Source organism: Vigna radiata, chromosome 8, assembly GCF_000741045.1.
Source record: "Vigna radiata var. radiata cultivar VC1973A chromosome 8, Vradiata_ver6, whole genome shotgun sequence".
Classification (NCBI taxonomy): Eukaryota; Viridiplantae; Streptophyta; class Magnoliopsida; order Fabales; family Fabaceae; genus Vigna; species Vigna radiata.
In genome coordinates, this window is record NC_028358.1 from 22032894 (window position 1) to 22060083 (window position 27190).

Below are 27190 nucleotides of genomic sequence, written 5' to 3' on the forward strand. Positions count from 1 at the left end.
GTGATTATGTGAACAATATGTGAACTGGAATGAATTGAAGCATGTATGCATCTTGATTAGATTTCATTGAAAAGCTGAATTGAGGAATCATTTGTTATGAAAGAATGAGTTTTAAAAGTGTTGAACTATTTTGATGATAGGTGGGAAGGCTAAGTTTTGTCTTGTTTGCTTGAGGACAAGCAAAGTTCTAAGTTTGGGGTTGTGATAACGGTCTAAAAACCGTTATTTTTATACTTAAATTTGATATCAAAACACACCTTTTATGGCTTAGAATGAGCTTAGAATCATGCAAAACACTTAGTTTAGTCACAAGAGAGTCAAAAGTGGTTTTTAGAGATATTATGCTTGTTTTTATATCAATATATCAATTATAAGTTATTATGATTAGAGGTTCTCATTTATTTTGTGGATCCATTTTCAATGTATGATATACTAACATGTGAAAAATGAAAGGAAAGAGAAAGAAAAATTGAGAGACTAAACTATACATGAATAAAGAACTTACCCAAAACAAAATTATGTTCACATAATGTATATATTAGGGGTAGAGAGGGTGGAATTGGCTATTAATAACTTGAAATTTTCATATATTTAATGTGATGCTCCATGTTGATAAAGGGTAAGGTGTTATGATTTTTCTTCCAACTTTCTCCTTATTTAAGTGTTCTTTAGTCTTAATGCATTTATATCTTTTACACTTCTCTTCCTTAATTCAATTAACTTTTTCTTGTGTTTGGCTAACATTGAAACACTACTTACATAATTTTCTTGCACCTTGGGTTATAAGAGTCATATAAGAAAAGTAAACATTTAACATATCGAAGATATAAATTATATAGAAATTTCTTCATTCATTATGAACCATGAAAGTTTTGTAAAAGGTTGATAAGAAAATGAATAAGATCAATTTCTTGAGGCATGGATGATCACTACCCTTAAAGACTTATTCATAGTGTGTTGTGCAAGTCTCCTAAGATATAATAGGAACTTCTCATGTGAAACCGAAGAACTTGGAACTAGCAAGCAAACTCGTAAAAGTAAAGAACCCAAGATAAGATAATATAGAAGACGAGAGAGAGTGATTGAAGGTATGTTTTGGAGGAGGGAGAATGGCCTATTTATAGGTGGATAGTGACCTATTTAATGGTTAACAATTTATTAATCATAATACACCTTATAATTCTTGTTATTGTCGTTCTTGTGTTTATTAAACTATGTGTGTGTTCGATATTCATGAGTGCTTTAAAAATCATGTCAAAATCTTATATAAATTGCCCCATTTGACAATCACATAAGTGATTACATCAAGTGTATGCTTCAAATCATATACCACTCATGAGGAATATGAAAATCACTAAAAACTATTAGAAACTAATATTCAATATATCACAGAATTTTAACTACAAAGGTTAACTTCTCAATGATGCTAGATCTACCACTTTCACAAACCATGGGAATGGAAAAATTTTATCTTAAATCAATTTTAGTGTTGACAAAGCTAACAACTTGTTTTTATCCATATGAATCTTATTCATAAGATCTCCAATCACAAAGGTTAGTTTATCATCACTTGTCCATTGCAAGAAGCTTAAGTCTCATTCCTCTTGATGTTTGTAAAACTATGTTTCTTCCAATGGTTTTGTCATAGGATTTTCCATATTCCATTTTAACTTAACATAATTAATGAAAATTGTTTCACTCTTTAGCAAATGCCTTTACAAATTATGTCTCAATTATATAGATATGTTCTTTCCACTGTAAGTTTTTCTTTTGGTTATAATTATTGCTAATGGGCAATCATAATGCATTGATACATTTCATTCTTAACAAAATGTTTGTTAAGAAGTTTTTCAACCACTACCTTCGCTTTATCTATAAAGCAACAAACTTTGATTCTATTGTTGATCTTATAATAATTGTTTGTTTGTCTAATCTTAATATAATTAGATAACTCAAAATGTAAACACATAACCACAAATAAATTTTGTCTCATCTAAATAAAAAATCTACTTTAGTATCATTGTATCTTCTAGTATAACAAAAAGTTCCCTATGCTCAACTTAACATAAAAAAAAGGTTAAATATGTTTTTAGTCCCTATACTTTGGAGCGATTTTGGTTTTAGTCCCTCTTTCAAACTATGGTACAATTTAGTCCTTCAACTTTAGAAAATTCTGGTTTTAGTCATTTTTACCAAATTTTTTTAACTTTATTTGTTGTTTCAAACGCTTTCTCAGTTAATATTGAAGCAAAAATATGTCAAACAGTGTAAACAATCCAAATGCTATAATGAAACGTGCTTGAAACAGCAAATAAAGTTAAAAAAAATTAAATTGGTAAAAAGAACTAAAATGAGAGTTTTCTAAAGTTAAAGGACTAAATTGTATCTTAATTTGAAAGAGAGATTAAAACCAAAATCACCCCAAAATATAAGAACTAAAAACATATTTAACCCAAAAAAAACATACATAAATTAAAGAAAGAAATAATTAATAAAATATAGAAAACAAAAATAAAGATAATTAGAAAACAAATAACATTACAAAATATCATCAGAGAACATGGATAGGAAAAAGTTCATCACATTTTCTACTAAATCTCTTTTGTTTATTGGATATTCAAAATTTTGATATTTTTTAATTGGATTTTTATTATTTAACTTTTTCGTTAACTGACACGTTATTTTGCTTCATCATATTGTTTTCTTATTTCAAACCTGCTAAGAAATATTTTATAATTAATATACAACAATATTAAAAAATAAAAATAACTTGTTAGTTTTATTAATCATAAAATTTCTTAATAAAAATAGAAAAACGAAAAGAAAAAAAAATAAATTTAGTTAAATGACAAAAATCAATTAATAAATATATAAAAAATTAAATATCTAATATATAAAATAATTTAGTTAAAAATTCCAAATTTACGAAAAAATTAAAATTTAAATAACCAATAAAAGTCATACAATTATAATAATATGATACCAAAGTAAGTGCACTGAATATGTTTGATTGAAGATTGAGGTTAACTATCAATCGCACCGGGTACCTTTAAAGCTTAAAAAGCGTTGTTGACGCGTATCTTTATAGCATACTTCTTCTCTAATTATTATTATTATTTCTCTAAAAAGAACGTTCCTTCATTCCAGGACACGATGCTCCACCCGATACGATGTGGGTACCACCTTAACCTTTGTCTCCCTTCACCACCTTTCATCTACCATTCATTTTCGCTACAGACTTTTCTTTCTTCTCTTATTAAAAAAAAAAACATATAATATGATATTTTAACAAATTCTTTTAATAATTATTTTCAAAAAATATTTAAAATAAACCAATCATAAATTATTACATATGTAATCTTAAAAAACAATTGTTAAAAAGACTTTTTTTTTTCAAAAAAATATTAACATACACACGAAAGACAAAACGACAATCACAAGGAAAGATCCACGACAATTGGAATGCAACCAACAAATCGTGGAATAAGACTTTGAAAACTCATTTTCATCGACCTAGTCTTCTTCTTAATTCATTTCCAAACACCAACTTATTCAAATTTTGTTTTCCTCATTCAAATCTCGTGTTTCCCATTAGGCAAAGGAATTTCGAACCATAGTTGCCAATTTTTTATCAATGCTTTGCTAAATTAATCAGAATTGAAATGGTACTAGCTGTAATAATGAGATGCCAGCATCCATTGTGAATGCAATTATGTATATTTAATTCGCATTCATATATTCTCAACATTAGTTATCAACTAGAAGAGTCCTTCGTTAAACAATCTTTATATAATTCATTCTTTAATGTAAATTTTGTGGACTTTTGAGTATTACATGTTTTCGTTTTGACTCGTTATATATAACTTTTCTAAATTTTTGTAACTTACATTTTTTTTTTTAACTTTTACATAAATAAAAAATCTTATAATAAATCCATACTATCACTTCTATTTTTTTAATATTATTTTTAGAATTATCTTTATTTACAAGGTTATCTCATCACAAGTTAAGTTAAAGATTAGTTAATTTTATTTAAATTATCTTTTTGATAAGTCAAAAATCACGTGTTAGTGAGTTAAATAGTTAACTTAGTTTATGATATGTTGTTCTTCTAATTTATTTTATATATTTGTTATAATACAATTAAAATTGAGTAAACTCATTATTTTTAATAATTAAAAGGATACTAATTAAAATTTAAAGTATAAACCTACATAATTTCATAAATAATAAATTAAATATAAAACTATTTAAATATTATATAATAACATTCTAGTATTTGTTTTAATTATCGACCTACATAATTAAAAATAATAAATAATGATAATAAAAAACTTATAACAAAAGGATAAAAAAAAATTAGCAAATAATTGTTATTAATGAATTAAATATCAACTCATTCCATCTAAATCGAAACTGTTTAATCCAGAAATTAAATGAATCAAAATCACTTTGATTCATATTTAGAATTTTTTTTTTATTGAATTCAACGTGACTCAAATTTAAAAGATCTCAAATCGATTATGAGTCCGATTAACTCATAAATTTAAACACATTTTGTAGTCTTTAGTTATGTTAAGGTATTCTAATAAAAAGATGTAATATTTAGGTATGAATTTAATGACTTCAACAATAGTGTATGACTCCTATAAGGATTTTTTTTAATCACTTTATATTTTTTTAAATAATGTTAATATTTATTATTTTTTCATAAACTCATAAGTTAATATTTGTTATAAGAGTATTTTCTTTTTCAAATTCACATACCTAAATGTCCCTGGTTGCTTTTTGAAGAACACATTTTCATTGCTTCTACGTCACTTCCTTTGATTCATTCTACAGAGATAGTGCAAGGTCGCATCCTTTGTGGACGGTGCCAAAGAATGTCACTTTTTTTTTTTCTAGTTGTTATTGAATAAGGAATAAAGGAATGTCACATTTATTAAATTTCTTGAAGAGGTGACATTGCTTTCAAAAGAAATCAATTTACACCACCAAATATTAAATAAAAAGTTAGAAAAAAAAATATTTACTTAATAAATTGAGCTAATAAAAGTTGTAATTATAAAATAAAGCAATTATGGCATGACAAATCAATTTAAGATCATTAGGTATCAAGTGTCATGAACATGTGTAGACAAATGAACTACTTTTAGTTTAAAGATGAATATATAGATCATATATCGCTAATATGCAGATGAATAGGTAGCCAAGGTGATAATCTAATTCAACTCAAAGATAGGGAATTAATAGTCTATTTAGTTTTTTTTAAGTATATATTTTTGGTCTAAGTATAGTTGTAATTTATGTTTTATTTCTAAAATATTTTTCCCGACTTTTTCATCTTTCTGATATTTATACTTTTAGTTTAAATTGGTTCTTTTAAAATTAAAAGTTACCACTTCTAATATACAACTCTAAAACAAAAATAATCAATTTAATGATCATGTCATATTGATTTTGTAATATAATTTCTACACATACTACCTCACAAGAACTTATAATAAGATAGGTAAAATAAACGTCATTCATATATTTTTAAAATATTAGAACAAAAAAGATAATTTAAAATTCTAAGAAGATGAATCAGAGAAAAATATTTTACATAAACAAAACTAAAATTCACATATTTCATAAGGGTTACGAATAATAATTTTAAATTTAATAGAGATAAAAACAAAGAAGTTTTTATAAAAATAAAAATAAAAACTCTTCAATGTTTTAAAATACTACAAAAAATATCTAAGGATTACTTTTATTTTATATTTTTGTTTATTTTAAAATATATCCCTTCCTCTTATAATTGTTGCAAAAGAAAAATTAAAATTGTTTTTTAATAAAATAAAAAATTATAAAAGTTGAGTCCTTCTTATTTGTGGATGATTTCGAAAAGATAGTTTTATAATTATAAGTTATGTTTCACAGTAGAATTTAGAATATTAATTATTTTGTTATTAGGTTTCAAATTCTAGTTATTTTTTCAACTCTTTTTCTATCTATATTCTTTTTATACTTTATTTGAGTCTCAAATTGTTTGTCATCTTTTTCTTAAACACATCTCATTTAGTAGGTGACTCAATATAGCTTAATTATATATGATCATTTGTCTTCTTTATGATTCTATTTAGTTTTAATATCTATTTTGATCCTTCGGTTTATAGGGTTTGTTCAAAAGTGTTCTCCTGTTTTTTTCAAAAGTTCACTAATATTCTATATTTTGTAAAAATCATGCACGTTAGTCATTTTCGCTTACGGTGTTAAAAAGGCTAACAATAGACTTGCCCTCCTGGCAAAAAGTTGATGATTTGTACAGTTATTGTTTACGTGGTATGTTGAGTTGGAATGACTTGGCAAGGTGTGTAGAAATGTTAAAATTGAATTAACTGGTTAAAAGCAAAGGGTTAGGGTTGTTGTTGATTCGTCCTTGAAGTGAGCAAAGTTGTTCTTCCTCACATGGTGGTGCTTTGAGGAGAGGTGGGATAACCCCTATTTACAAGTGTTTCTCGTGATGAATGACTAGGTTGTCTCGAGGTGTAGAAAACGAATATGGTGGAGTGATGCCGCGATTTGGGTTTTTGGGTTTTCTGATTTGGGATTTTAGGGTTTTCTTTACAGGTTGTGTGATTGAGGTTAAGGAAAAGGGAAATTGAGATTGAATTAAGGTTTTTCTCGTACTTGCAGATCGCGAGGAAAAAGGAACTCTCCTCTTTTTTATGTTGTTGCAAGCATCCTAAGAGGTTTTCACTATTCAAGAATAAAGGCATCTATTAAACAAAGAAGTCTCACATGTATCATCTAGAGTATCAGCAACCAAGGAAAAATGAAGTACGAAAGCAGCCTTCAACTAGTCATGAAAACTTTAGTAAAGCTTTTAGGTCTGTGACAACTTCCTCAATGGCATAAACAATCATCTTCTTTATCTGTTCAACATAAACATATATCTGATAGTATATTCTGTCATGTATCCGTAATATGTATGGTAGTCATATACTTACGGAGCACATTGCACAATTTTTAAAGAAAAAGGAAGACCACATTTAACATTTTTAAACCATTGGGGGGGACTAAAACGAACTTTTTTACACGAACCCAGATTGTTCATTTTAATTACAGCAGAAACTAATAATCATCCTTTACATGAACAACACATAAAATCCCCAAAATTGTCTCCCAACGTTCCTTGTAGTTCTGGCAACTTTCATTACAACAATATCACCATAGTGACAAATAGGGGTTATCCCAACTCCCCTCGAAACAACACCATGTGAGGAATGCGAAAATCCTTTGCCCCATGTCATCGAACAAGAAGAACAACTTTGTGAAGAAGTCATTCTTAACTTTAACCCTTTGCTTTTAAATTTGAGAACAACAACTTTGCTCACTGCAACATGAATACCAACAGCCTTAACCCTTTGTTTTTAAATTTGGGAACAAAAACTTTGCTCACTGCAGCACGAATCACCAACAGCCTTAACCCCTTGCTTTTAAATTTGGTAACAACAACTTTGCTCACAGGACGAATAAGAAATTTCTTTTAACCCTATGTTACAAAAGTTCCACATCATTTACTTTTATTCTCAAAAATTAAGACATAAATGACATCACCGTGCCACGACATCAATAAATGTACAAGTCATCAACTTTTTGTAGGGGGCAGGTCTGTCATTAGTCTTTTTAACGCCGTAAGCAAAAAGGATTAACGTGCACCGTTTTTGCGAAAAGTAAGATGTTAGTGAACTTTTGAAAAAAAAGGAAGACAACTTTGAACAGATCCTACAAACCGAGGGACCAAAATAGGTATTAAACCTTCTATTTATAAGTAGAATGATTACATGGGTTAATTAGTTGTTCTCATACTTGGTATAACTCTTGAAAAATGTTTTATTTGATTAGGTAGTGTATTATAAGGTTTATGAAGGTTTGAGATAATGTTAGTTGTCTCCTAATTGGATTGTTGTTGCTTAGGAAGAAAAAAATTACACGCAAAGGGAGTTAGTTTAACTAAGACTATAAGATTGTTTTAAGTTAATTCATTTATTATTGAATGTTGATTTATATTTGAGCGATTTAATGTTAAAAAATTCAAAGTGGAATTACATCATAATGAATTGAGGTGTTGTTGGTATAATTTTGGTGTTGTATAACCATATTTTGAATGACCTACACCAAACTATGGTTGTAATTGCCAAAAGTAGATAAAAAAAAGTTATGTTTATGTTAGGTACTAGGATCAGGGGATAGATGGGATTAGGATAGAAGCCGAACGGAAAAGGGGCCAACCGAACAGTTTAGGGTGCAGGACCAAACAGTCATGGGTGTAGAGGGCTTCTGTTGTAAAGAGGAGTGGGTTAGAGCTGCTATAAACAGAGCTCTTGTAACTCTGTAGAGGATCATGAAGTATATTTTGTAAAGTCATGTCTGTTACTTGTAAAGAGAGGTTATGCTCTCAACTAGGAAGGTTATGCTCCCAAACTCATTCTTATAAAAAGATAGTTCTTTCACTGTGAATAATAGAGAAACCTATTCTTTCTTTACTGTTTTCTATCTAGTTATTGTTCTTGTTAGGTTCCAAATCCAGGAACCTAACATGGTTCTTGTTACTACATTTGTTATTTTAATTTCTCGCCTTGCATATTATTCATTGTTGTTTTCCATTTTTTATACATTTAGTTTATTACAAAATTGGGGTTTCTTACTGTTACTCATTCTCTGCATTGATTAGAGGCATTCATGATCATATAATTTAGCATATCATTCGGTCTTAACCTACATACTGTTATATTATATTAATATTATAATATTGCAAAATTTGAATGATGGATAAACGATGCTTCAGAATGTTGGTTTTCATTAAATGGGCAACGAAATTTTTATTTTAAGCAACGTTCAAATGCTTTTAAACTGCTACAACGTTAAAAAATAAAATTTATTGTTTTTTATATTTCCTTTATTCTCTCCTAGCTCTATAAATAGATATCATTTCCCTCATTCCAAGACACCAAAAAATCAATCTTCTCTCATTCTCTTCTCTTCTAAGTTTCATCATTTGTTTCTTTTCCTCTTCTAAAAATATTCGGGGTTTGTTTCTATACTATTTTAAGAGACCCTTTCTAGTTCTGAGATCCTTAGAAATATTCTAAGAAGTTCCTGTTGTATCCTGGGGGACTTGCGCAACACACTGCAGATAAGTCCTTAAGGACAGTGACTCTACACACCTCAGGAAATTTTGTTCGTGATTCTGTCAGCTTTTTACAACAATCTTAAGGACTTATTGCTGACGTCAACAGCATGCCTTCAAAGAGCCAAACCATTGTTCCCGGAACCCAGACAGTCTTCGCAAAATCACTTCCGAACGTGTCAAAAATCGAGGTTTTCTCTGGATAGAACTTTCGACGCTGGCAACAACGCGTTTCCACCCTTTTAGACACGTATGGAGTTGATGCTGCTCCCAAAAAGTATGTACACAAACCTGATCACAAAAAGAAAAATAATTTTCTTAAATCCCATCCCAATGGATGTAATCCCACCTGGTATAGAGTGAGAAACGACAATCCTCCTAGGGCAAATATAGTCGAAGGAGATGACATTATTGTTGTGGTCGTTTCTCAAGTAAATCTGATGACCAATGTGAGCAAATGGGTGGTAGACTCTAGTGCTACCAGGCATATCTGTGCAAACAGAAGTGTCTTTACCTCTTACACTAGTGTAGGGGATGAAGAAGAACGTCTCTACCTTGGAGATTCCAGGACCACTCTTGTTTTGGGAAAAGGGAAAGTTATTCTTAAACTAACATCTGGAAAGACTCTGGCCTTGAGTGATGTGCTGCATGTGTCATCAATCAGAGTTAATTTAATCTCTGTAGCACTGTTGGGAAAGGTGGGGGTTAAAGTGTCATTTGAGTCTGACAAGATCATTATGACAAAAGATAATGTTTTTGTGAGGAAGGGATATTGTGATCAAGGTCTCTTTGTACTTAACATTTCTGAAATTATGAATGAATCTAGTTCTTCTGCTTATATTGTTGACTCATATGATATATGGCATGCTAGATTAGGTCATGTGAATTCCTCGTATGTTTTGAAATTACAACGACTAGGATTGATTAATATGCATGATAAACAGAGTAGTAAGTGTGATATATGTGTAGAATCTAAATTAACAAAGAAGACATGTTTTTCTGTAGAACGCCAAACTGAACTGTTAGGATTAATTCATACTGATCTAGCTGATATGAAACAAACCATGTCTAGAGGAGGTAAAAATTATTTTTTTGACGTTTATAGATGATTATTCTAGATACACCAAAGTTTACTTAATCAAACATAAAGATGAAGCCTTTGATGTGTTTTTAACCTATAAAGCAAAAGTAGAAAATCAATTGAATAAGAAAATTAAGAGGATTAGATCATATAGAGGTGGTGAGTATGTTTTGTTTAATGACTTTTGTGTTAAAGAAGGAATTATCCGTGAAATGACCCCACCATATTCACCCGAATCTAATGGAGTAGCTGAGAGAAAAAATAGAGCCCTTAAGGAAATGATGAATGCTATGCTTGTTAGTTTTGGTGCACCTGATAACCTTTGGGGAGAAGCCTTGCTTACTGCATGTTTTTTACAAAATAGGATACCCTATAAGAAAACCGGTAAAACTCCTTATGAGTTGTGGAAAGGTTACCAACCTAACCTTAAATATCTAAGAGTATGGGGGTGCCTAGCTAAGGTGATGTTACCCGATCCTAAGAAAAGGAAAATAGGCTCCAAAACCTCTGATTGTATGTTCTTAGGTTATGTTGAACATAGTGCTGCCTACAGGTTTTTAGTTGTTAAAAGTAACATACTTGAGAAATAATGGAGATGAAAAATGTTGAGTTTTTTGAACATGTGTTTCCCTTAAAGGTTAGTGAGATGTCTCAACCTGTTGATGATGATGATAATAATAATAATAATAATAATAATAATAATAATAATAATAATAATAATAGTGATACCATGAATGAGGATTTGAGAAGAAGTAAAAGACAAAGAAAAGAAACTTCCTTTGGAGATGACTTTTATACTTATCTTGTTGATAGTGATCCAACTAGCTTTGTAGAAGCTACTAGTGCTCCTGATGCAAAACAGTGGGATAAAGCCATTAGGATTGAGATTGAATCAATTCAAAACAACAATACTTGGACTTTAGTAGATTTGACTAAAGGAGCAAAACGCATAGGTTGTAAATGGATCTTTAAGAAAAAGTATCATCCTGATGGGTCCATGGAGAAATATAAGGCAAGATTAGTAGCAAAAGGATTTACACAAAAACCCAACATAAATTACTTTGATACTTTTGCTCTTGTGACTAGGATTTCCTTTATCCGAGTGTTATTAGCTCTAGCAGTTATCCATAAACTGGTGATACATCAGATGGATGTTAAAACACCCTTTTTGAATGGTGATTTAAAGGAAGAAATTTATATGACTCAACCTGAAGAGTGTGTTGTACCTGGTCAAGAGGAGAATGTATGCAAACTCTTAAAATATTTTTATGGGTTGAAACAAGCACCAAAACAATGGCATGAAAAACTTGATAATGTATTGCTTTGTGATGGTTTTTCACCTAATGATGCTGATAAATGCGTGTACTCTAAATCTGAAAATGGTGATAATGTCATTATATGTTTCTATGTGGATGACATGTTAATATTTGGTACATGCAATGAAATTGTTGCTAGAACAAAATTGTTTCTAGGATCAAAATTTGAAATGAAAGACATGGGTGAAGCCAATGTGATTTTAGGTATTAGAATCATAAGGAAGGGAGATAGTATATTACTATCTCAAGAACAATACATTGAGAAACTTCTTAAGAAGTTTGGGTTTTATGACTTAAAACCAGTGAGTACCCTTTATGATGCTAATTCTAATTTAATGAAAAATAGAGGAGAATCATTATCTCAGCCTGAGTATGCCTAGATAATTGGGAGCTTACTGCACTTAATGAACTTTTCTAGACCTGATATTGCTTATGTAGTAGGTAGACTGAGTAGGTACACTCAATGTCCAAATCAGGAACATTGGATGCACTTACTAGGCTTATGAGGTACTTAAGAGGTTCAATGGATTATGCCATTGAATATAGTGGATTTCCTGCTATACTAGAAGGGTACAGTGATGCTAACTGGATCTCTGATTCAAACGAGACAAAATCCACTAGTGCTTATGTATTCACACTTGGGGGTGGTGCGATTACATGGAGATCAGCCAGGNAAACTATTATTGCAAGATCAACAATGGAATCTGAGTTTGTTGCTCTTGAGATGGCTGGTAACGAGGCTGAGTGGTTGAAAAACTTTTTAGCGAACATTCCATTAGGAATGAAACCAACCTCATCGGTATATGTGATTGCCAATCGGCGATAGCCATAGCTAAAAACAAGAATTACAATGGAAAGAATAGACATATACAATTAAGACACAATTTGGTGAAGCAACTGCTAAAGAGTGGAACTATTTCAATTGATTATGTGAAGTCAGAACGGAATCTAGCGGATCCTCTGACAAAACCCCTGGGAAGACAAATGATATTAGAAACATCGAGGGGAATGGGACTTAAGCCACTTGCAAACAAACAAGTGATAGTAACCCAACCTTTGTGATTGGAGATCCCATGAATAAGGTTCATATGGGTAAAAACAAGTCACTTGTTAGTTCTGATAGCACTAAATTGATTTTAATCAATTATATCCCTTCCTATGGTGTGTGTGAAAGTGCTAGAGACTGCATTATTAAGAGGTTAAACTTTGTTATTAAAATTCTATGTGGTGAAAGAATTTTAGCTTAAACAAAGTTTTTAATGATTTTCATATCCCTTTTGGGTGGTGTATGATTTACAGCATACATTTGATGAAATCACCTATATGAGTGTCGAGTGGGGCCGCTTGCATGAGATTGTGGCATGATCTCTAGAGCACTCATGAATATCGGGCACGCGCATGGCCTAGTAAGCGCAACACAACAAGGATAATGAGGGTGTATTTGATTGATAAACCTCTAACACATGTCAAGTGTCTTTGGTTCATATAGCTTGCTATACAAACTACAATGTGTGTTAAGTATCTCAATCTAAGACCGGTTCATATAGCTTGTTATACCAGCTCTGATGCATTACATCCTATGAAACCCATAATAAAAGTTTCTTATCTTTCTTTTAATGTTTGAACTATTTGAGTCAAAGACTTTTCTTTCAACTTATTTTGCAATATGTGGGGGATTGTTATGTTATATTAATATTATAATATTGCAAAATTTGAATGATGGATAAACATTGCTTCAGAACGTTGATTTTCATTAAATGGGCAACAAAATTTTTATTTTAAGCAACGTTCAAATGCTTTTAAAGTGCTGCAACGTTAAAAAAGAAAATTTATTGTTTTTTATATTTCCTTTATTCTCTCCTAGCTCTATAAATAGAGAGCATTTCTATCATTCCAAGACACCAAAAAATCAATCTTCTCTCATTCTCTTCTCTTCTAAGTTTCATCATTTGTTTCTTTTCCTCTTCTAAAAATATTTTGGGTTTGTTTCTATACTCTTTTAAGAGATCCTTGCTAGTTCTGGGATCCTTAGAAATATTCTGAGAAGTTCCTGTTGTATCCTGGGGGACTTGCGCAACACACAGCGGATAAGTCCTTAAGGACAGCGACTCTACACGGCTCAAGAAATTTTGTTCGTATTTTGTCAGCTTTTTACAACACATACTTGATTCGTCTTGCATATTTATGGAATTTTCAGTTTAAACAGGTTTACTTGCATGCATTTATTGTATTGATTAGAGATCTTTAGCATAAATTCATCATGCATACATTACATTTGCATCACAATTAGATCATATTATTGCACATGTTCTGATTTTCGCAAATTGAGTGATTTTGTTGTCATAGTATGGCTGTCATGGACATCTTTAAATGCATTTCATGAACCTGTGCGTAGCATCCAGATTTACCATTTAGCTTGTACATCCCCACATCACTTTAATTTGTAATTGTGCATTCTTCATAAGCATGGTACTACTTCTGCCTAGAATAGGATTGCGCTCATATTTTACTTTTCTACACTGCATGACATCTTAGTTCTTAGTTTTCATACATGTTGTACCTTCAGTAGTCCAATTGAATCATTTTAGGTGCATAAACTTTGATTTTTTTAAAGTAATGCATGTTGTCATCATTTTATTGCTGTCATAGTTTTCTTTAGGTTCATTTCATGCATTGTGTTCAATATTCAATTTAGTGTGCACCTTCCATTCAACTGCATTTGCCATTGCTCAAATTTATATAATGTTGTGATGATTCAATAATATTGGTTTTATACCTTAATCAAATTTGTTGTCACATATTAAGTATTAATTAGCGCTGCCATGCATTTTAAAATTTGTACCTATATAATAATTAACTTGAATTTAGAACTTGGTCTATAAAACTATCATGCATAGATTTTTTTTTTTCTATAACCCTTGGTCATGACTTGTACTTTGTTGTTTGACATTAAATTTGCATTTATACAGTAGCTATTAGTGTTACGAGCAGTTCTTCCTGCACCTCACCAACTTCGTCTTGCACCTCCCATTCTTTTTATATTTCCAATTCGAGCCTTGGAAGAATATTTTGATTTTCAAAAAAAGTTGAAAAATTTGACCCATGCATTGAAAAAGTTGACCCATGCATTGAAAAAGCAAACTCTTTTTCCCACTGCCGCATTTCATATCTTAAAAACCCTACACCCCCTTCTTCTTTCTTCTCCTTTGTCGTGCTCCCTTCTCTTCGTGCTCGTGGTAGAACTTCTCCTCCGTCTTTTGTCTTTCACCATTTCAACCATTTAATTTGATCTAGCTCGTGTTTGGTCTTGTTGTTTGTGGTTGTTTCGTATATCAAGCAGGCGTCCAGGTTAGTTATTTTCCCTAGATCTTGTTCATGTTATGGATGTGTGAATTTTAGTATATTTCTTGCTTGATTTGTGCTCGTAGTTTTTTTCCTTATGAACTGTGTATGAAAACTGGGTGTATGAACTGTGTGTATGGAAACTGGGCGGATGAAAACTGGGTGTATGAATGGGGTGATGGAAATTGGGCGGGGAGATGCAGGGTTAACCGCAAAATGAATTGCGGTTAACACCTGCCGCACTACGAAGTGCGGATTTGGTGGCGCCGCAACTGGATCAGCGGCTGATGGCAACCGCAGGTGGATCTGTGATTGGTTGGTTTTGGGAGTGCGTCTTAGTTGTCCGCAGTTTGCACTACGGCTAAACTGAAACACAATTCGTTCTGCGGTTGGTTTTTGTCCCTACACATGTTTTCAGTTTATTTGTTATATTTAATTATTGTTTTCGGATTAAAATTTTAATTTTTTTTTGTTTGTTAAATATTTTTCAAATTGTTGTTTTTTAAAATTTATAAAATTTAATATATTATTTATTATTAATGTAATTATATTCAATGTTTTTATTTTTATTTATGAATTTAGATTAAGTATTAATTAATTTATTGAATTAAACAATTTTTATTATCAGTAAATTATATTTTCGTACATTGGTTTATTTTTTTTTTAAATATCTTTTTATATTATTTATTTATTATGTATATAATTTTAATTATTTTATTTATTTTTGTTTATGAATTTAGAAATTTTATTAAATTATTTACTTAATTAAATAATTATTATTATCTCTATCCTTAAATTTTATTTTGTTACATATTCTATTTTTTTATTTGTATTTATTTAAGTATTATAATAAGTAATTCTTTTTTATTTTAATTTTTTTTAATATTTTATTATTAATTTTAAAATTTTTTATTTCTTATTTTTGTTTCAATATTTCTTAATAGAATTTTTTTATGTTATTTCTTTTAATTTTATTTTTGTTTCATATAATATATTGATAATATAATTGGTTAATAGAAATGATTAGAACCAGAGGTGCATCATCTTACCATGGTGAGGCTTCATCGTCTCGTAGTGAGCCATCATCTTCATCGCATGATGAAAGGAGACGACCTACGACATCTGCTCGTAGAAAACGCGTAGAGGAGTATCGCACAGACGTCATTGATGAGCATGATTATGAGGACCAAGAGGAGTTTATACAACGGAACATCGTGAAGAGGACTATGTTCAGCATGAGGATGTTCAAGAGCAGGATGACTATAGTGAGGAAGAAGATGAAGATGAAGATGAAGATGGAGATGAAGTTGAAGATGACGGATTTCCAGGAGGTCCACGTGACACCTCCTTGCTTACACATTATTCCCAGCATGTTGCATTTGTCATATGGCAAGGCCAGGTTGGTAATTAGCCTAAATGTTAATTGTTGATTAATTGCTTATTTATTTGTTATATAATTATGTGTTTTTATGTAGGATCGAAGGGAGGTTCAAGTGAGGACCCATGGTAAAAATTAAAAAATTTTGGAATGTATCACAAGGCTATTGAGCCTTATATATCCACGTCGGGGTTGGCTTCCTTAGTCAACCTATCCTACGAGTATGATGATCATGGATTGATCATTTCACTTGTAGAGAGGTGGCACCTAGAGACAAATACTTTCCACCTCTCGGTAGGTGAGATGAGAGTCACATTAGATGACGTTCACAATCAGCTCCACCTACCTATCACGGGGCAATTTTGTGAGGTGGAGGAGCTAGAGTATGATGAGGCTTGATCTCATCTTATGGACTTGCTTGGCGTTGAATGCGCCGAAGCTTCAGCCGAGATGAAGAAGTCACGCGGTGCAAAAGTGCAGCTGAGCTGGCTCCGTGAGGTCTACCACGATTACATTCAGCAGAAGCTTTGGGAGTGTACTGCTCGGGCGTATTTTTTGCATCTGCTTGGATGCACAATTTTTACTAATAAGTTTGGGACATTGATTCATGTCTCGTACCTCCTTTTGTTGTGAGACTTGAATGCCTGTTCGAGATATGCCTCGGGAGCAACTGCACTGACACATACTTATGAGCAGCTAGGAGATGCTAACTTCAATGGTGTCAGACAAATAGTTGGATATTCCACTATTCTACAGGTACATTTTAGTTTTACGATTTTTTTTATATTTTAGGAATGTATAAAATAATATAAGTAATGTTTTTTGTAGAGTTGGATATATGAGCACCTTCCTGGGATGGGAAGGAGGCGAGTCTCGGATAGGTACACAGACCTCCATCCATGAGCTTCATGATACATACCTTTGAGACAGGGTTGGAGTCTTACGGAGGGGCGGAGATATCTGGATGGGCTCACTTATGCTGCGGTCATCTGACATCCATACATTTTGCATAGACGTACTTGTCGATTCTTGGCCATATGTATGTTTTTTGGATGGATCCGACTAGGCGACATGATTCACCGACATTTGCCTAAACACGTGTTGCGTTAGTTCGGTTTTCAGCAGATCATACCACGTTCCCCTGAGAGTCTTTCGATGCCAGACATTCATACGATTGATCTAAATTGGTTGAGGTATGTAGAGCATGTTGTTACTAGTGTCGTTGAAGCTGAGGACCATTCTGCGTGTGTTGATGGATACCTAGTGTGGTATAAATGGGTGTCCCACCCATACATAACTCCAGCTGACGACGATGACCGACCCAGTCTTGCATCGTGCATGAGGCGACACCTTCCGGATGACATCCCGATGCCCCCAGTTCGTCGTAAACGGTCGCCTGAATCTAGATTGTTGGTATGTAATGAAACTAAATGTGATTTTTTATTACATCAATTTTTGTTTACATAATTAATTAATTTATTTATTTATATTCATTTCACGGTGGTATGAGGCGTGTGATCAAGATGCTGCAAAGTATGTTAACCTTTCAACACGTCATAGAGAACATTGTAGTCTATCAGCGTACTACTGAGACATTACAGGTTGCTCGTAGATCTGTTGTGGAGTATGAGGCTAGTACTAGTAGAGGTGCTCGTCATGTGCGTGGACGAGCATCATTTTCTTGAAGGCATAAATTCATATATGTTTATTTTTTAATGTTTTTTTATGTGATGTTTACTTATACTTTGAGTATTTATAATGCATTTTTTGTATGGTTTCCATACTTGGTTTATTTTTTATTTTTTCAATGAGTTAATATTAATCGTCTACGTTGAATCAAATTATATAACGAGACACAATTCAAATAATTCAATTAATACGACAATTAATTGAAAACAATGAATTAGTACAAAAAATATTTACAAATGAAATATTAAATTACTACATAACAAACTTCATTTCAGTCTTCTCCAAGATCTGCATAAGTTTTATTAGCTCCCATTAATTTCATAAATGATTGCATCCTATGTGCATAAAATGATGACCATGCTTGCGCTTGTGGCTAACAATGGTTTGAGGAAATGATGTCCACCATGGGTAACGGACAATCATCTTGTAATTGAACATGGAAACCTAATATTAGTAAATGAATTGTAATGGGTAATGCTTATGGTATAATAAAATGGAAATTTATCTATACAAAATGACATCCATTAACAAATCCAATGCATAAGACCCGATGTTGTCTAATATCAATAGGCGGTGGAGTGCGAAGTGGGAATATGGTACAACTCTGAACATTGGACAAAAATACTAAGATGGCATTGTATCTATTTGCAATGGCTTAACCAATGTCCAGTATGGTCATCCACTTCTTAGCAATAACCTGTAATGGTTGAAGGTAAGTATTTATGAAAACAAATACAAAATAATAATTAGGTAATTTTTATGAGGTTTTCAACAAATACCTGTGATCGATCGTGGACAATTAATGACTGACGTAGTTCTTCCAATCGATCGTAGCTTCCTATTAAATTTGCGTATTTATCACGCCATTGAGTTAGTTCTTCATAAAGGTCATGTCGGATAATGGGTCACGCCTCTTCACCTAGACCCAACAAAGCAGCAATGCATCGATAACCGCAATGACCATCGACAACAACATCAACAACATCGACAATGTATGGTTGGCAAATCGGATGAAATTGATTTAACATCGGTACTGGCCTTCGCGCAAATTCTTTCAGCTTCCATTTGACTTGAGATTTTCGTCAACAAGAAGGCTCTGTCCTAGAAACAAAAGTGTCAACATGCTCAAAATATGATGGGTCACGTTTCGTAGACCTCTCATGTCGTGCAACTTTAGTCTTTTGTGCACCTTTTGTCTTCACTTTATGCGATGGAGCAAGCATAGATGTCATCTCTCGGCAAGCAATTTCTAGCATCTTCTGCTTTATGTTGACTTTTTCACCAATGTCAACATTTTTGAATCGTTCCTGTACCAATTGAACTTCACGAGCAAGGCTAAACTCTGGAAGCGATTCAGTAGACATAGTACTTGAAATGCTTAAACGGGTCCATATAACATGTATTTCACCAAGAGGAATCATTCGAGGCTCATATCGTGCTAATACACAAGCACATGGTAGGCCATACGTTGAGCTCAAAATGCATCCACAACGAGCACTGTCCAAACCTATTTTATTCACTCAGTCAACTTCATCAGCAATAAGTCCTAGAGCATATCATGAAACGCGTCCAACAAGTCTTTTATATCTCAGTCCTTTATAAGTGATGAGTCGTTATCTCTTGAATTATATTTAGTTTATTGCACTTAAATAAACCAGGGAATTGTGTTTAATTGTCTGTTATTTCCCCGTTTTCCGAATTCTACTTAATTTGGTCAGAAATTCGTAATTGTGCTAATTTGGATTTTCTGAGCTGATTAAGTGCAATTCTGGTTGCAGGGAAGTTGTGGAAACATCATCTGGAGCATTAGGATATGGCGTGACACATTCAAAGGCTCAACATTTAGTCATTTAGATTCTAATTAAAGTTGTAATTTCGTTTTCTAGAAGTCCTTAATTAGAATTAGGCGTTTTGGACCCTTTTAGGGGCAATTTTGTAAAAAACCCATGTGTAGGACATGTGGCTTTTAGCTAGGGTTTCATTAGAAGGTGGTCCGAACCAATTTTAGAGTCTTAGACGGTCTTTAGAGGGGAGAATGACGAGACACACTCTTGGGCTCTCATAGCCACACTTCATACTTCATGTTTTTAAACTTTTCTCTCCTAGGGTTTCATGGATGAACATGCTTTAAGGGGAGTGATGAGTCGATATTTTATTGATTTCACTTAATTTATTGTGCTAAAATTAATCAGGGAATTGTGCTTAATTGTCCGATATTTTCCCGTTTTTCCTAATTGTGCTTAATTTGACCNGAAATTCTAATTTTAATTAATTTGAATTTTCTAAGCTAATTATTTGCATTATTATTTTCAGGGANAATTTTGGAAACACAATTTGGGACATTTGGAGGACACCAAATAAATTAAAGANTCTCCAATTAGACATTTAAAATTTTAGTTGTATTGTAATTTTAATTGTTTAAACTTTTTAGACAAACTCTTTGCATCTTGGGCCAATTTTTGGAAAAATGTAAAGGCCCAATTTTGTGGGACACTTGGCCTTACCCTAGGGTTTTTGGGTGGACCCCATCCATCCTTAAAAGAGGACACATGGCCCTAGGGATTCTAACACATTCCCCCACCAGTCAACCGTCATTCTCATTTTTTTTAGGATAGCTACTGGAAACGTTTAGAGGAGGCTTTAAAAATGTTGCTCTCGGTGAAGGAAATTGGATGAAGGAGGGGTGCTGAAACGNAATTTGAGAGGTTTCGTTACTGGAGTGTTGTACGTTAATTGGAGGGGAATTCTCGGCTGAAAAATATGAAGAGGTTTTGGAATGTTGTTCCCGTTGAGTGGCATGGATTGAAGGAATGAAACACCTTTATTTTCTTTTTAATTGTTGCTGATTGACGTTGATGCATGGTGCCTTTCCAATGATTTTTCCTTTCAATTTTATATTCTACAAAATGGCAATTGATGTTACTGTGAAAGAAGTTCATAGGGAGAGTACATGTTAATCACTAGCTTGATTTTCGTTGCAGCTCTGCACTTTATTCAAGCATTCTTAAATTAAATTTTAATTTTTAATTCCAACATTGTTGCATGTTTAATTTTTATTAACTGGTGAATTTGGTGAGCATATGCTGCAGGTGCCACGTCTAGCATTGAATTTCTTATTTTGGAGAAAGAAGAAATGTGGTGAATTTCGTTTTAAGGCAGAGATATCACGGCCTCGGGATATGTAATTCTAAAAGCACTTTGCCTTTCTTTAGAAGCATGCGGACATTCACTTGGATTTCTAGGTTTCCTTATTTTTTTTTCTTTTTTTATTTAATTTGCTTTAGAATATTTTATATTAAACGTTTGAGTTTTTTTTTTTATTTTCCTAATTTAGTATTGCATTTTGAATAATTCTAATTGTGTTTAGATATTTGACTGTTGTAGTGTTGCATTTAATGTTTTCATGCATTTTAATGTTTTTAATTATATTCGGTAGTGTTTAATTTTCAGTTTTAATTTAGTCTTATTGCATTCACGAAAACACTTTCCACAAAACCCCCCTCCCCACTTTGTGTTCGACCTGATCCTCGAACCACAGTTTGGTCCTTGAGAGACGACCTAGGAGTCACTTCCTAGTTATACTACATTTCTCATATGCAATCAAATTTGTATGGGCCGCGACACCCATCAAAATTTTGGCGCCGTTGCCGGGGACCAACGGTTCGGTCTTAGGTCCTTTGTTGTGTTAGTGTGTGTTGTATTTTGTCTTGTTTTGTGAGTGTGATGTTCTGTTTTGTGTGTGAGTTCTTGTGTGTATGCGTGTCACATGTTTAATTGTTGTGTGTTTTGTTTGTTTCGTAATTTTTAGCATTTCCATTCTTCCACTTTCCCCTTTCTTTCTTTTTACATGTCCACCTATCTTCATTTTACATGTCCCCCTTTCTTTCATTATCTTCGTGAGGTTGTCTTAGCTTATTGGTGGTGAAAAACCATTCATTTCTACTTTCATTTGCTTGTTCTTGATGTTTGAAGCTTGAGCTTTGGAGCTTGTCTTTGCATTTCCATGGTGATTGTTGGGTTTGAGTAACTTTATATTTTCGTTTTCCTCTTCCATAGCTGCAGTTTTTCACGGTTTTCTTTGCATTTTATTGGGTTGGATGATAAAAATGGATTTTTATGTGAGTTTTGGGTTGAAGAGAGCTTAAGTTGATGTTTGGGTGTTGTGATTTGGACTCTTTCTTCTTGTTTTTTGGTTTTGATGTTTGAAACAAGGATGGGACCAGATCTTGGGGTTGTTATTGTGGTTCCTTGGGATGTATTCACGTCAATGTATGATGAAGAAAAGGTTTTGAAGGGTTGTCTTGGTGGAGAAATCGAAATGGAGCATTGGAAGGGAGAGATAAGGTGCATTTAAGTTTTTACCACTTTTGGACAAACACAAAAGATGCTTATTTTGACTAAGAGAATGTTTCTATTTTGGGATTTGGCTTTGCATTGTTCCAGCCGAGAATTGCAAGGATGGTGAGAGGTTTTTGGAGTTTGTTTTCATTTGGTTTAGCTTACTTGGCACATTGGTAGGAGCACCCAAGGTATCTTCCATTTGCACATTGGTCTTTGAAGCATTTTTTGTAGAATTCACTTGGTAGGTACGTTATTTTGTGGTCTTGGAGTGTGGATTCCGAAATTGCTGCATGGAGAAGTGATGGGAAGGTTTTCAATTGGTTGTTTAAAGCATATTTTAATTTCTTTTGAGACATAGTGCACATGGGGACAAAAAGACAACAAATTTGGTGGCTCATTGAAGGTTAAAAATTGATTTGGTCTTGGTGGAGAGTAGTGCACGGCCATGAGGTTCTTTTTGGCCAATTGGACTTTTAAAATTAATTGCTAATTGTCATTTAGTCAAGTAATTTGCTAGGATTAAATTAGGCTTGTTGGTTTCCTTGGTTTTTAATTAATTTAGTTACTAGGTTGAGTTTAATGTGTTTGAGTGAGTGTTGAGTTTAATTATTTTTAACTGTGTTTGTTAAATTGTTTGTAACAGTGTTTGATGTTTGAATGTTGTCTAATATGTTTGGTCTTGTTGCTTTGGTTGCCATGTTAGCTTAAATAACTTGGTTGGTCATTAGCGATATTGCATTGCTTCTTTGAGATTTCTGACTGTCACTGTATTCGCACTCTGACTTTGTTATTATTAAATATGTATTTGCACTTGCAATTGGGTATACGCTTAGTTGCCTAGTTGGTGTTGAGTCTTCGCTTAGATGATGAAACTGCATGGTGTAAATTTGATTTGATGTTAACACTGCGTTCGCTTAGTTCGTTGTTATGAAAACATGATTAGCCTTCGTTTAGTTGGTTAACTGTGTTGGATTAAAGGTTTGAGTCGCCGCTTTATTTTGTTGATCTGTGATGGGAAGCATTGTAATTAAGTTAATGACCAACCGTTTTTCTTTTGTATGTGATTTAGTTTTGCATATCTATGTTTAATTATCTGTTTGCGTCAGTGTTTTAATTTTATTCATCCGCATTCATACAAACTTTTCAATAACTCCCCCCTCCACTTCGTGTCTGACCTAATTCTCGAACCACAGTTTGGTCCTTGAGAGACGACCTAGGAGTCATTCCTGACTATACTGCATTTCTAAATTGCAATCAAATTTGTGTGGGTCGCGACAGCCCATCAATAAGCATCACTCATTACGTTAAGACTTTTTTCAAAGGACGCTCTGATCTTATTATGTTGTAGGACAATGACGTTATGCATAACATCCCAACACGAGCATAGGTCTCCAATACTAGACCCCAATAATCTCTTCAGGTTCTAGTGCGCAGACTCAACCCTGTGACAAAACACATTAATACTATGACAGCAAATATGAAATACATAAGTAAAAAAATTAACAATAACAATTACCTGTATGTTGTAGTGTTGCCTAGATGCATGACTTTGTTCGTCCACGCCTTGACGAAGTATGCCTTATACTGAATCATCCAGGTACGGTTCACATAATCAAAAAATAAAGGCCATGCAGCAGAGGCATACTCAAAATGATAAACATAAGCACAAAACTTGGACTTGTCGTCACAATCCATCACATTTTGCCCCACTTCCATCAACCCATCCCATGCCTCAACATTATCCACTAACATCTTGCATTTCGCTTTCACATTCTTCACAATGTGGAATGTACAAAGCATATGATATGTCTCAAGAAAGACATTGCTAATGGCATTTATCAAAGCAACATCTCTGTCAGTGACAACAACATGTGGACCGCCCTTTGTTGTCAATAGTAATCCTTTAAACATTTCCAATGCCCAAGTGAAATTATTTTGGCGTTCACTTGAAAGCAATGCAAAGGCGGTTGTGAATGTCAAACCAGTGGATGTTACTCCAACGATCTCAAGCAACGGAAAACAATATTTGTTTGTCTTGTACATCGTATCAATTAAGAACACAATATTAAATGAATTGACCAGGTGCGTTGAATCATGATGTGTCCAAAATAGGTCACTTACTACGTCAGAATCTTCCAAACATCTACTTCTCTGGATGTATTTGTCTCTATCTAACAACATCATCAATGACTGCATTTCAGTTCTTGATCCTCTCAAAGACCGTTTGTAAGTTTATCTCGCGTTATATATTTGTTTTATAGTCATGATGTTATCTTCATTATGTTTTTTAAGAGTCAAAAGAATATTTGAGGGCTTAACTTGACTCTTAGTCATGTCAACAAGAATTGACTGTTCAACAGCATTTAAACTCCCCGCAAAAGGATGACCAACCAAAGTCTCTGCTAATTCATGGTTGTGATAGCCGCACATAACCTTTAACACCCAACTGTGTCCTTTAGGTTTACCCCTCAACCTAAACGGGTACTCACATTTTCTTGTGCTAGATACACTAGGTTGAACATCTGGCTTATACTTCCTATACTTCTCACTCCTTTCATAACCTAACACAACGAATGTCTTTCTTTCAGGTTCACAAGTTGTTGTGTTAGATCTTATAATCACAAAAACAAATCCAAGCTTGAATGCAATATTTTGAACCCATTTGATCAAATCGGCACATGATGGAAATATTTCATCAGTGCAAAACTTATCTGTGCAATCACCCTCACTGACTTCATTCAAAAAAGAAGAAAATTCCGACATAAAATCATAATTGATTTGAGAATCCAAAAATGGATAGTTATCCATCTTATATAGTTAAATACAACCTACATTAAAATTTAAAATTTTAAAATTTAACAAATAACAAATAAAAAATTAAAAAAAAAACTTTTAAAATTAAAATCAAACTACAACTATGTTGTTTAAGCTAAAAACAATAAGGTAAGAGAAACTAGAAAAAATAAACACTAAATATGTGGTCATGTGTATCAACAATTCGAAGGCCTATAATAGAAATGTCATTGATGATCCATTATTACATAATACTGTGAAATCATTTATTGATGTTTAATTTCATACTTAAAAGGTGTATATTTCGACATGAAATGGTGTATTAAAAGTTTAACATATAAATAAGATCAATTAAAACATATAGAAGAATGCAAAATCTCGTTTTATAAATAATCTATTTCTTAACATTCTATTCTCACAAAATGTACCTAAAATTAAGAATAAAACCTGTGAAAGGTTTTATAAATATAGATCCATGAAGTTGTATACAATTTGAATGTTTTGGTTTAAAATTACTTAATACGTTTAACTAGAAAAAAAAATAACGAAAAAAAAGAATGTGCTATATATAATACAAATTTAATATTAAGTAAAAAATGTAAAAAAAAAATAGAAAATACATAGAAAAAGGTTATGTATATGTTTTTTTAATTACTATAATGAAAATAGCATAACAATGATACTAGAAAAAAATGATAAATCATATTTATTTAACTATTTCTTGGAAGCTTTATTTAAAATATGTATATAAAATAAAATTGCAAATGAGATTATTGATGTTTATCCTTGATCCATCATTGTGAACCTAACTCAGTGCCTTGATCATAAGACAACATGAAAAAAATATCTCACGTGGAAGCCAAATCACACACTACAAGTTAAACAACTAAACCACACACCAAGCTAAACCTAGAGAACACAACAACCTAAAAACCATATATCTAATTATACTTACACTTAACGGACACTTTGCTCTAAAACCTTAGATGCAACATTAACATGGCCACAACAACTGAAGGAGTTTCCTCAAACAATCTCTCTATTCCACCTCCACTAGGAGACATCATATCTTTCAAAACCTCATACCCTAGACCCTTCTTTAAAAGGTTGAAAATGTTGAATTGCAAATGCAGTGCAGTGTTGTCAATAAGCCTCTGAAGCACAATCTTCCAGTATGCTGTTAGTCTCACTTTCAAGTCAAAAGCTTGCNGAAGTAAAGTTGTGTACAGGGTCAGATGACTAACCCTGTGAAAGATGCTATACCAAGCTTGCAAAAGTTGATCAAGTGATTTAACTATGTATAAATTACAGGCATGGAATGAGCTAAGTGAATTTGGAACTCATTGATGATTCTTGCTATTTTAGTTGGTTGATGGGTTAAACATTTACAGCATCCTAGAACCATGTTATCACGCCACAGAGCAGTGAATATTACAGAATCCTATACTAGGATGTCATCTAGCTTCTAAAAGTTGGGTGAGACAGAAAAACCTTTCCCAGTGACAAGTTTGCAACTTTCTCCACCATGCACGGTAGGTTCCATCACTACAATCTAAGTATTTTTCTATTTGTACTTTTCCCAGGAGCTACTCAAGGAAATCCATAAATAACTAGAGTCTATCTACACGGAACTTTGTAATACAGCATACAAAATAATACATATATAACAAAATCTAAAAACAAAATCAATGTGCACAGTAGAAAGCACTTGGTAGTGCGACCCCTCAAAACCGCAACACGAAGTGCGGTTGGGGGAAGTCGCAACTCGATGGGCGGTTATAAAGAAACGTCGTTCCAACGGTGTTAAGTCCCTGGCAAGTATACCAGATCGTTATCAAGTAATATAAACGGGTAAGTCCGAGTATCATTTTCCCAAAGGACTCTTGGGCCTTAACTTTCGCGTAAGACTTGAGAAGATAATAAATTTGGTGGTTATATGCAAAAACAAAATTAAACATGCAAATGCAGTTGATTTAAATGGTTTTGAGAAACTATGGATGAATGGTGTTGTTGGGGTTTACAATTTCATCTTATCCACTCTCATATATCTACTCTTCTTATTTACTTCACTT

The 27190-nt window shown here is 32.7% G+C and overlaps 1 protein-coding gene across 1 annotated transcript; it reads right to left on the bottom strand.

The window, feature by feature from the left end:
• Window positions 1-24557: 24557 nt before the first annotated feature.
• Window positions 24558-25133, bottom strand: LOC106770374. The gene has a single exon (XM_014656190.1). It carries the CDS (start codon window positions 25131-25133, stop codon window positions 24558-24560), a length of 576 nt encoding a protein of 191 aa, XP_014511676.1.
• Window positions 25134-27190: the final 2057 nt, after the last annotated feature.

Excerpts from the sequence above, each read along its gene's own strand:
- LOC106770374 (XM_014656190.1), bottom strand. The coding sequence starts at position 25,133 with ATGGATAACTATCCATTTTTGGATTCTCAAATCAATTATGATTTTATG.